The sequence below is a fragment of the Perna viridis genome, chromosome 2 (genome assembly GCF_037379345.1).
Source record: "Perna viridis isolate PV_CMFRI_1.1 ecotype Kerala chromosome 2, ASM3737934v1, whole genome shotgun sequence".
Taxonomy (NCBI): domain Eukaryota; kingdom Metazoa; phylum Mollusca; class Bivalvia; order Mytilida; family Mytilidae; genus Perna; species Perna viridis.
In genome coordinates, this window is record NC_142446.1 from 8,987,473 (window position 1) to 8,999,862 (window position 12,390).

Genomic DNA, 12,390 nt, shown 5'->3' on the forward strand with positions numbered 1-12,390 from the left:
GGCTTTTGACTATGACATTCTTAATTGTATCTACAGCATTCATGACTGGCATCATTTGAAATATGTAGGCTAACAATAGTATTTATTCATTTTAACTTATCATAGAATTCAAAATTTGTATTTGTTTTTATTCTCTTCTTACTCAATTATACCGTATTATTAAGAGAAAGATCTTATTGTATGCCTTTTAGCCAATGTAGAAACCTTAGATACATTAAAGGTTTATTTGCCAAGAAACTGACTAGGGTTGAATATGTTATACTTGAGGCCATTGCCCATTGATCCAGAGGATTCACCGACATTTGATCCACTCATGAATTGGGAAGGATTCATCATACTGGTTTGGGACATCATTTGCTTGTTTAGTCGATTTGGGTCAAAGTTTGCGGATCCACTACTCGGACTACCACTACTACTTCCTGATCCCATCTGTGAACTGTCTGGTCCCATTTGTGAGTTGCCTGATCCCATCTGTGAACTGCCTGATCCCATCTGAGAGCTGCCTGATCCCATCTGTGAGCTGCCCGACCCCATCTGTGAACTCCCTGAACCTATCTGTGAGCTGCCTGATCCTATTTGTGAACTACCTGATCCCGTCTGTGAAGTGCCTGTCCCCGTCTGTGAAGTACCTGACCCCATCTGTGAACCACCAGACCCCATCTGTGAACTCCCTGTACTCATCTGTGGGCTGCCTGATCCCATCTGTGAACTGCCTGTTCCCGTCTGTGAAGTGCCTGTCCCCATTTGTGAAGTACCTGACCCCATCTGTGAACCACCAGACCCCATCTGTGAACTCCCTGAACTCATCTGTGGGCTGCCTGATCCCATTTGTGAAGTACCTGACCCCATCTGTGAACCACCAGACCCCATCTGTGAACTCCCTGAACTCATCTGTGGGCTGCCTGATCCCATTTGTGAACTGCCTGTTCCCGTCTGTGAAGTGCCTGTCCCCATTTGTGAAGTACCTGACCCCATCTGTGAACCACCAGACCCCATCTGTAAACTCCCCGACCCTGTTTTGGAACCACTAGAACCTCCTTTCATCATATTAACTAAACCATTTGTTCCTCCGCTCATAAAAACCGATGGATCTATTTTGTTTTTATCTGGACTGTTTAGACTATTAGGATCGAACCCACTAGAACCTCCACCAGATACACTTCCCACGGACATTGATCCACCTCCTGTCGAACCACTTGCTGTGCCGCTACCACTGCCCGTTGTTCCACTGTTTAGGCTCGGTTTGCTGTTTGATACTTGCTGCAAATTGTTTTGCAACATTTGATTATTTAAGATAGATGGGTTAAATCCACCACTACCAGATGTCTGACCACTTGAAGGTTGTTGTTGCGATGCACCATTTTGCTGTTGCGAAATTTGACTATTTATTTGATTTGGATTGAATTTAGCTTCATTTGATCCACTCCCGGATGCACCGGCACTTTGCTGCTGCTTGATTTGATTGTTAATTTTGTTCGGATCAAAATTACCAGTTGATCCACTCCCGTCTTTTTGTCCCGTCATGCCATCTGGTGACTTTTGTTGTAAAGCCATTGTGTTGACAGAATTTGGATCAAATGTTGCACTTCCTCCACTTAACTGTTGGCTCGACCCTCCAGAGGTTTGGAGTGATGTTGATGTTAATGATTGACTAGTTTGTTGGGCCTGTTGTTTATACAATTCATTTGGATCAAAAGTTCCGGTTGATCCTCCACTTGACCCCCCGGTTTGCCCAGACGATCCACTGGGTGATGCAACATTACCAGAACCTTTCAGGAAAGATTGGGATGATTGGGACTGTTGTTGAAATAGAGCATTTGGATCAAAATTTCCAACGTTGTTTTCTCTTCTAGCATAATCTGAAAAATCAATAAACCCCTTTATTCATTTTGAAGCAATATGAAGCAACAAAAAATTATTTACAGTGAACTGAAATATGGTTGTGGTATAGGTTTGTGTGTAAAAGTGATTTGCCGAGAGTTATTAAGTTCCATCCATTATTGCAAATCATCTTCAATGATAACCCTGGTTACCTAGGCTTCCATAGAATACAGTAACACTGAGTAATTAGGATCCAAAGTTTGTGCCATATAGCACTACACTCGTAGAAATATCGAATGTGAACATTACAGTCTCAAATCCAGACAGTAACACCCACCAATGATAGCAAGTTACTTTCAATTACATTCGGCGATCGCCTGGGTAACATAACAGAGAAATTTGTCCTTACCTTTCACTTTAATCAAGATCAAAATGGTCAATGTGTTACAGTTGTGCATTTCTACTTCAATGAACGGGTCCAGAAGCAGATATTAACCAAACTAGGCTTAAAAAAGTATTCAATTCAAGTGTCAAATTCAGGACAACTTTTATGGTTATTGCCACTGACAGATAAACTAGATAATATCAGTGGTTAAAGATTCACACACACACACACACACACACACACATATATATATATATACGTCTCAGAATGTGACGACTCTATTCGCTACACTGCTCCATCGGATCAAATTGATACAAGGAAGATATGTAAACGTATAGAAAGGTCTGAAAAATTCCCAACGATGTTAGAACTGTCAAATTTGCGATGCAAATTTTCGGTCGTTCCCTTCGCGGGACTCGAACTCGAACCGCTGTGACATCTATGGGAACACCGCCCCGCACAAAGTCCAGCGCCCTAGACCACTCGGTCAGCTAGGCTATATAAAAATATAGCATTCGCTGGTCGTATATATAAGGATAGAAACATTTTGATGAAATGTTTCTGATAACCAGATATTTGATAAGTACAAACTCGGTCAAAGTACATGTACATATAAGAGTTGTTGCTTTTGGAAAGACAAAAAAAAGAATGATATAATTTATGCTATTTTCGCTTAAAACTTGAAAATTATAAATGACAGGACAAAACTTTAAAAAAGATAAGATGGTCTATAGACGCCTGTATGTATAAAAGTGTAAAGGGATTTAAGTTATGCAACAACTTATTACATGAATTATTGCCCGATGGAACTGCGATAGAAAAAGTGAACAAATCAGGATCTTTGGTTTTAGTTTCTGAAATACCAAGGAAGTTGCCAATGTAATTCTGGAATGTAATTGGATTTACTATCAATGGGATTTCTGTTCTTTCGGTTAACTAATGTAGTATATATACTCTTTTGAAATATTCACACCACTTCAGCATAAAATCGACGGAAATTGTGTGAGGTTTTGTTTCGTTTTTTTTTTTTTTTTTTTTTTTTGTTACAATTGATACAATTCTACTTTAATCTATATCAATCAAGTAAATTATCAATATGTGACTCTTTGAATCGAGAGTTAAGCTATGCAAAAGTTAATATTACATCCGAACAATATAACCTACCCTCTTGAAATGCTGGCCGTCCGCGCACCGAAACAAGCAAGACCAACACAGTAATTGTCAGTTTCATAATTAGAGGTTGACCTTACTACGATGGTCATGTACACTGTCTAAAACATCTGCCAGACTACGGTGCCTTAATCTTCACTGATAACCGCTGACGTCTTATAAATGTGTTAGATTACTTTGACACATAAACTGTCGACACAATTTATCAACTTCCTGCTAATTCACAGAAGTGCACGGTAATTATAAGGACACGGAGCACCATAAAATAATACTATGCAATAAAATAACAGGTACAAAATAGGTTTTGGTATGTAATCAAGAAAATGCCTATGGATTGGTTCTGGCATGGTACTTGTACCCAAATAATTTCAGTTAGTTCGAGTGCGAAATTTCTCGTTAGATGTTGGTATCATCCTTTTGTGCCATGCAATGTAGTTCATTAATATTGCGCCAAAATACCTGTAATTTTTGTCTGTAGTTTAATTTGTAGCAGCTGGAGCATCATTACCTGAACATGTTGAATGGTCTCCATGAATGTATGAATAGCTATGATAGAGACTGAATAATTCGTGCTTTAAAATAACAATATTGTTCATCGTAATGAGTATTAAATGACTCTGGCCTGTTGTTAGTTTCTTGCGGTACTGCTGTGCACATAGTGGGCGGAAATAAACGTGACACAATTCTCAACCAAGTAGTCCGTAAATAAGTTGCAAGATAAATTTATATAGAATTGTACCGATTATTTGTTTCCAAATGAATCAAGAGCCGTTAAAGCTTGTAAAGGGGTGAATATGCAGACCTTATTGGTAATAGATATTTTAAAAAATGTCATCAGTCAGTCGGTTTGTAATTGATTTTATTCAAGTTGGCTGTGACCTTTCGAAATTCAAATTCTACATGCAATGATCGTAGAAAATCTGTATAAAAGCACGCTTTTTTTTAATCGGGGCATGTCATGGCAAATATATCTGATATCAAAACACATATTTTTTTGGCAAATACACCCAGAAAGCGAAAAAATCGGTGAAATCTATTAAAAATACGCTTACTTTATACCATTCATAACGCATCATTCATATATAAGTTTGAATTATAAGAACGAAACACGTGCACTTTCCGTATATTCGTTACATCCTTCGTTTCGTGCATTATAAAGCTAGATCAACGTTGCTTCTAGGAGATAATTCGAGTGTTCTTGGGGATAAAAAACAAAGATGTTATTGGGATTCGGCGCATGAGTAATTTCTTTTTGTTTTGACGGAGGTGGTAAAAACAAAAAATATCTAAAGTGCCGAATTCCAAGAAGGGATTATCCATGACCAAGAGCACACTCATGGCATGTGTGGTTTCAATTTTCTTCTTTTTTCTGAAAGACAATCGGTAGAATGTTTACGATATTTTTTTTCTTCAGAATTTCAAATAAAAACTTATGAGTAGAGGGTCAAAAGGAGGGTCAGTAGAGTGACCGAAAACATTTTTTAGACCTAAACGGATGATTTATTTATTACTCCAGTAGTGCTAAAGATTGTCCGGCAAGCTTTTTTTCTGACTTGGCTTGGGATATGAAAGAACGGAATTCCAACCTCTTACATCAATTGTCTATATATATACAAATAAATATTCTAAAGAAAAGTTAATGACATTGTTGTGAAGTGCTGAATGTACATACACGTTATGTTGGTTCTGAAACCAAATGATACTGGCAGAGCCTCTTGATATATTTTATACAGCTGCAAAACAAGTATACAGTTTTTGTCCAAGGAAACATTTTTAGGCTACAAATGTATGTGACTACTTAGAATTAGATACAATTTTTTACACAAGATTTAGATGAAATATTGATTTTGAAGTGTTAATTGTGAGTCAGTACCGATGGATTTAGCCTTAAAGTCCTTTATATACCGTTATTGTCTTTTTGTTACATAAGAATTTCGAATGTTTTTCGTTGAGTACATGACTGTAAGTGGGAAAATTTTCCATTATGCAGTTTTATTCTCCTTTGTTAGGGAACTGTTTAACTATGACTAATGTAAGAACAAAGACATTATAGAAGTAAATTCTTAGCAAATCATACACTACTAATTTGGTCCTAAGGAAGAGTAATTGACAGGCTTTTTAGAGAATTGAAAATGGAGCATGTCCAAATCATCGGCTGCGTCCCTGTCGTCGTCGTCCATATTCACTTGATTTTCGTGCGATGACTTTATAGTTATGGTTGACCAATTGTTATGAAATTTTTATATGATTTTACTAATTACTAATTAATGATTGCTCCTATTTAACATTTTTGTTTATGGTCCCTACCATTTTAAATTAGGACCATCCATGTAACTGACAGATACCACACTGTTGGTTTCTGTTAATCTAAAAAAAAAACCAAAAAAAAAAAAAAAAAACAGAGAGCCAATAATTTTACCAAGCTAACCTACATTAAGTGGAATGCCCAATCCTTATTCAAATGACATAGCAAGTTCAACACATTTATTAATATCAGTAGATATTTAGTAACATATGTTGATATATATTTATATATATATGCATAATTCAATTCTTGATTTCAGTAAATGGTGGAGTTTCTGGACGATGCAAACACGTTCACCCTACCGGTGGACCTGGGCCATGCTCCCAGTTTTAAGTAGAGTCCGAGTTTCTCATTTACTTTTGTTACTTTGTATGTATGATTTTAGTTACTTTGTGTTCTTTGTTGTGTATGTCTGTTTTCCATGTCTGGTCTTTGTCCCTGGATTACATTCTTTACAGCTATAACCTTGATTCCTTTGATTACCCTTTTTAATACGGTATATCATAAATAAATAATGGGAGAGACGAAGGTTGTTCCATTTGTTAAAAAACTTTCACGACCATGCTTTTTTGTTGATTCAGTAAATTGTCCTGGGAAATTTCACGATAACATATCATTAAATTTGATATATTAGAAGTACATGTACCTACAAAGTGGACCTATCTATCTGCATTTAAACCTTAATGGTATGCCAATGGAACTATTTTCCTGCGGTAGTGTAAGATAATTGCTGATGCTATTAGGCTTTACAAAGCTCTGGCGACTGCTGTATCAATTCTGATCTTCGATCTAAATTGATAATAAGTAACATTATCGGGTTTGTACGTTCATTCAGCTTTAAGATAGCGTCTGTTTTCGTGTACTATAAACAGCCTTGGAGAACATTCTATAATCATCAAAGCTTTTAAAAAAAAATGACCTATAAATAGTCAACAGAATGATGGCGCCTAAGTTATTAGTGTTAACTGTAATTCCTTACGAATGTACATTTTGGTTCCAAAAACATTTCTGACCAAGCAGCTAAAAAGGGGATAAAATTTTGTTTCTTCATGAGTGTTTCAGATTTCACCAGGTTTTTTCCCCTAATTTAGAATATTTTTACTCCCACCTTGCTCAGGTATATTTGTAACTCTAATTAAAAAGTTCTCTGAATTTTGTCAGCTGAACGCAATCGGTGTTTCTTGGGATTTTAAATATTCTAGCTATAACCGATAAAATGGTATTTCATGAGGTTTCTTACAAACGTTTCCTGTATACATCGATGTTTTTCGGACAAAATATGTATTTCCACGAATTGTCTGCACATCTGTGCATGAAGTTGCACCGATTCAGTATTCAGTATTAGGTTCCCTTTTCACGAAATCAGACTTCATAATATTTACTATTTTAAGCAACTTTGTTTATTGTTTTTTTTTTTTCATCAGTAATTAGAGGGGGACGGCAAAGGACACTCCAACATTTGTAAAATTATGTGAGTAGTTCCGATTAGATAGCATATGTGTCTTTTAAACGTTTTGTCTAGCCTGCATTTTCTCCATTTTTACAGCGTCGATGGATCGCGTTGTAGTGTTTTGCTTTGACGAAAGTTTCTCAAGTGTCAGCATTATGAATGTTTCGACAAATTTCTATACATTTAAAAGTTTTGCTCGCATATAATCAAACAAGACAAACGTTGCTACAAAACTGGTATTGAAAGTATATTATCTATGATTTCGTTCACATTTGTAATAACTGCCGTTAAGTATGGCAAGCCAGAGTGGACAAAAATCAATATTTTGTAATATAAGAAAATGAATTTTTAAAATTACAAAATCATTTTTTTATATTAGAAATTCATTTTGTAATAATAAAAATTTATTTTCTAATATTGCAAATTCCTGATTTAGTAATATTTTAAAATATCACAAATTTTGTAATATTACAAATTTAATATGTAATATTACAAAATGAATGTGTAATATTAGAAAATGAATTTGTAATATTAAAAATCACTTTGCTACATAGCAAAATCAGTTACATTTTTTAATATTACAAAATGATTTTCTAATATTTAAAATAGTAACTGAATACGACAAATCAATTTTATAATATTAGAAATTCAATCGATTTTTTAATATTAAAAAAAGTGTTTTGTGATATAAGAAATCTAATTTGTAATATTAGAAAATGAATTTGTAATATTGAAAAATCACTTTTTAATATTAGAAAACATACTTTTTAATAATACAAAATCTTTTTTTTTAATATCAGATAATATTTTATAATATTAGAAATTCATTTTGTAATATCAAAAATTCATTTTCTAATATTACAAATTCCTGATTTAGTAATATTATAAAACACCACACATTTTGTAATATTGCAAATGGAATTTGTAATATTAGAAAATTTGTAATATTAGAAAATGAATTTGTAGTATTAGAAAATCTTTTTGCAATATTGTAAAATCAGTCACATTTTTTTAATATTACAAAATGATTTTCTAATATTAAAAAATCGTAATTGAATACAACAAATCCATTTTCTAGAAAAAAACATTTTTTTAATATTAAAAAGTGTTTTGTGATATAAGAAGTCTAATTTGTAATATTAGAAAATGAATTTGTAATATCAAAAAATCATTTTTTTTTAATATTAGAAAATACAAATGTACTCATTTTGTCCACTTTGGCTTGCCATAGTTAAGAGTGGACATGTTTTTGCATTATTCAGTTTAAACTCCGAGATGGCAATGTTAACGTTTGTAACTTGTGTGGGGGACAATGGGGCAAAACTTGGTCGCTGCGGAAATGTTGGTAAGGGAAGGTGTTACCTGTAAATGTGGGTCACGGGTGTTACATTGAACCTGATTAATATTTCAATTTATTAGTATTAAAACAACTTCAATTTATTAGTATTAAAACAACTTATATACTTTAATTTCCAGTATTTAAAATGTTTACTTCTTTCCAAAAGAACTTGGATTGAAATTTCCAGACGGTGCTTTGTCGGGATCGAAAGTTCCTGCCCCAAATGAGTTAGGGTTGAAAGAGCCTGCGGGTATATTATTAGGAGAAAATGATCCAGCTCCTAAAGTGTTGGGCTGGAAAGATCCTGCCGACATGGAGTTGGGATTATAACTTCCAGCACCCAATGAGTTCGGATCGAACTTTCCGGCTCCGATAGTGTTTGGATCAAACGTCCCTACACCACTATTAGGGCTAAACTGTCCCGCTGGCATCTGATCTGGCTGAAACTGTGTTGACCCGGAAGGATTGAATAAATTTACTGAAGCTAAAAAATAATATGAAAAAAAAAGTTAAATCAAATATTTACGCAGTGACTGTTCAGTTGTGAAAATCCAAAGGGACAGCACTCTAGACATAAAACAAAACAGATCTATAATAGATCGTTCTAAGAATGTTAGAAACCCTTTCGAAACGTGAAACCTTAACGGACACTTGTTGATATTATTAAGGTATAAATTTTCGTGCTTAGAGGAAAAAAGACATTTCGTTGGATGTTTGAATATGACGAATTTCTCTGCATTTCCGGTTGCATCGACGTAAAGCTACTTTTGATCAAGATCCACATAGTTCGCTATTTTCCTGAGGCGTCGTTGCTACTTGTTTGGTAGACAGGATATTTTATAAACGTTGGCAGGGATTTTCATACGAAATCCAACTTTGTTTTTAATCGGATCAAAGTTGATTACGGACGGAGCTGGTTCCCTTTGGCCCCTTAACACGAAAGCTGATTAGAGATACATGAAATCTGATTGAAAATTTCAGAAGGAATCTAATAAAAAATATCAAAATCGGACAAAAAAAAAAAAGAAAAATAGACTTTCTATGCGTGCCAACCATTGGCCCTTTAGAAACAATAGGATCCAACTCCATGTATGTAGGAGCAATATGTTGAAATTCCAAAGATCAAGTTATCGTGGATACGACGACGATAGAATAATACAATTATACGTATACATTTTTTGCGGTCGTATTAAAGTGTATTCAAAGTATGTAAGACGGCTTACCACAAAAACATGCTGGCAAAAATACAAGAACCGAAATTAGAGCATTCATACTATTTCAACCTTATCCGTCTTAACTCTAAAGTACCAATCGGTATATAGGTCAGATAAGAATTCGGTTGTAAATGTTACTCAGAACTTATTGATAAAGTGTGTTATAAGGAAACGTAACAGATCTGTTAATGGTCATGGCCATTACTGATAAGGCGGTATGGTACTGATTAAATTGACCCTGTTATTTGCGTGACATTAGTTTTGTTGTCTAGATTTATGAACTGTTAAACTCATGTTAGTCAGTAGTAGGGAAAAAAAAACGGTTTTTGCAAACATATTTGCTTTTATAAAGTGCATTCTACTTGATAATAAACTACAATAAACGCATTTTTAAGAATGTCCTCTAAATATTAATTAAATCAGCAGCTTTTCGTACTTCTGCTTTCTTTATTTATTTAAGTATAGATTGCAGAATCCATCACTAGCGGATCCAGACATTTGCACTTTGTGGGGAGGGCAAACCCAGGGCCCAATTTGTTTTTGCTCAAGAAAAATAAGAATTATGTTTACCATGGCGGCCCGTCCCCTTTATGCTCAACAATTTTGGTTGATAGATATATATAAAATGACTGAAGTGGACCCTTCTTAGGTCAGTAATCGGCTATTTTTTTGTGTACAGTTTTAGTTCTGTGGTACAGTAGTATATGGTACGTGCACTTTACCATTTCCGTCTGTTGTAGGTATTTTGAGGAGATACAGCGAAACGTCACTATGATTGTGGTCTTCCGTCTTCATGCATTGGATTCCAAAACTCAGCAACATACACACTATTTATATCTGTATAATGCACTACTTGACATCGAAACTATCACATTCCATAATTACAGCTGTCAATAAGGGTTTCCAGTCTTACAACGACCCTTATTACTGAAAAATTCGAAAGATCTGGAAACTGTTATCTGGATACCGGTATAATAGCAAGACCTATGATTTCCCAACTCTTTATACTACTATTTCACATGTTCAGTCAGACCCGAATGCAAATACATCGTTACAGATACAAATAAGTTATACTTGGCAGATTCACACGATTCAGAATCACCTCAGAAAACATACCGAAGGAGATGTCAAAATGCTGGAACTTTTTATCGACATAACATTTATCCAGTGTGTTATATGTAAATTAGAATACCGATCATGTGTGTACAAACACGCGTATACCATACTCGTTCATCGTTTAGCCAGATCCTTTGATCTCCGTGTCCATCATGAAGATTCGGGTCACATCTACCCCAAAGAACTTGAGATGGAGGATACTACAAACACTGTGAAGTCAGCCTCATGGGTTGACCTACTGTTATAGATAAATAGAAAGAGAAACTAATGATACAAGTATACGACAAACGCGATGACTTCTCGTTCCGTATCTGTGGCAATATCGCTTCAGCACCTGTGTATGAAGTTTTGCTATCACAACTCAATACGCATGATTTTGCCAAAAAAAAAAACCCGCATTTTTTGTACCATGCTGTACATTTTATAGTTAGGGTCCTGGAACAGGATGTTCAAGTCATCACTGCAATAGTTTTATGGTCGTAGTCTTTACCTCGTGGATTGTTATGGAGTATCCATTTGCACCATGAGACTGATTTGTTCACCGTATCATACTTTTCATCTTTCGTCTACATCAGAAATGGCATTTTATGAGCAACGCGGTGGATGTTCCTAGAATGCAGAGGATGCTTCCTCTAATAGTGCAGCTGGTCCATGCTCACAGGTTTTAGCCCGGGTTGCTCATTTACTTCCGTTTTCATGTGCGTAATATTTTGGTTGTTTCATTATCTTTGCTGTGTGGACCAAGATTCCGTGATATTAAGTAGTTTCAAAAGGCCGATTCTGCCACAATTGCCATTTTCAAGCAGAAATCCTGCATAGGACCCCACCCCGACGGTCAAATGCAAACGGACGGCATTCCTATTGAGCATAGGGTAAATACAAGAATTATGTCTTTCGTACAGAGCATAAGTCAGATCACCCCACAGAAAAGTGGGGATAAGGACACCTTAAAGGGAAGGATGTCACAGATTGAAATAAATAAAAGGATGGAATCCAATAGTGATAAGATGGATCGCTATCAGGATTTCTTCCTGGAGAATGTGCAAAATTTGGAAGATAGCACCCTAGCCCCAACCCCCAAAATGCAGCAGCAGTGCTGCAATGCCCCCAACCTGACGCAGGTGGATGAACACACCACGCAGTGTCAAAATTGTGATGCAGAGGTAATGAAGCTGCGATTTGAGCATCAACCAGGGGAGCAGAAGACCACCTGCGGGGTCGAACTCAAGAGGAAGAAGGGGCAGTTCTGCAAGAGCAAATCTCAGAGCATGGTCACGAGCTCTTCTTCTGCCGCAGATGCCTCTCCCACTTTTCCAGGCAGGACATCTTGGACGAGCACATGGAGTATTGCACCCAGAAAGAGGCGGTCAGGATCGAGATGCCGGAAGGAGGAGCCATCATAACCTTCCATAATCTCAAGAAGATGATGAGAGTCCCCTTCGCGATATACGCGGATTTCGAGTGCTTCACGGAGAGGCTCAACACCTGTCAGCCGGATCCATCACACTCCTACACGAAGGCCTATCAACTGCAGCGACCCTCGGGTTTCTGCTATTACGTGAAATACGCTCACGGCGACTACAAAGATCC

The 12,390-nt window shown here is 36.1% G+C and overlaps 2 protein-coding genes across 2 annotated transcripts; both read right to left on the reverse strand.

Annotated features, from left to right (window-relative positions):
- Positions 1-222: 222 nt before the first annotated feature.
- LOC148623545 (uncharacterized) lies at positions 223-2,279 on the reverse strand. The gene is made up of 3 exons (XM_088564861.1): positions 2,231-2,279; positions 656-1,859; positions 223-478 (listed from the first exon to the last, which is right to left on the reverse strand). Exons 1-3 carry the CDS (start codon positions 2,277-2,279, stop codon positions 223-225), a joined length of 1,509 nt encoding a protein of 502 aa, XP_088420987.1.
- Positions 2,280-8,609: 6,330 nt separating this feature from the next.
- LOC148623546 (uncharacterized) lies at positions 8,610-9,774 on the reverse strand. Its single transcript, XM_088571140.1, has 2 exons — positions 9,694-9,774; positions 8,610-8,954 (listed from the first exon to the last, which is right to left on the reverse strand). Exons 1-2 carry the CDS (start codon positions 9,740-9,742, stop codon positions 8,620-8,622), a joined length of 384 nt encoding a protein of 127 aa, XP_088427266.1. The 5' UTR covers positions 9,743-9,774; the 3' UTR covers positions 8,610-8,619.
- Between the last annotated feature and the right edge of the window lie 2,616 nt (positions 9,775-12,390).

Bases quoted from the DNA above. Each gene is read 5' to 3' on its own strand.
- LOC148623546 (XM_088571140.1), bottom strand. From the start codon at position 9,742: ATGAATGCTCTAATTTCGGTTCTTGTATTTTTGCCAGCATGTTTTTGT. The intron at 8,955-9,693 runs GTAAGCCGTCTT...ATTATTTTTTAG, and splicing joins TTTGCCAGCATGTTTTTGTG to CTTCAGTAAATTTATTCAAT.
- LOC148623545 (XM_088564861.1), bottom strand. From the start codon at position 2,279: ATGCACAACTGTAACACATTGACCATTTTGATCTTGATTAAAGTGAAA. The intron at 1,860-2,230 runs GTAAGGACAAAT...TTGATTTTTCAG, and splicing joins GATCTTGATTAAAGTGAAAG to ATTATGCTAGAAGAGAAAAC. The intron at 479-655 runs GTCTGGTGGTTC...GGGATCAGGCAG, and splicing joins ACAGGGAGTTCACAGATGGG to TTCACAGATGGGATCAGGCA.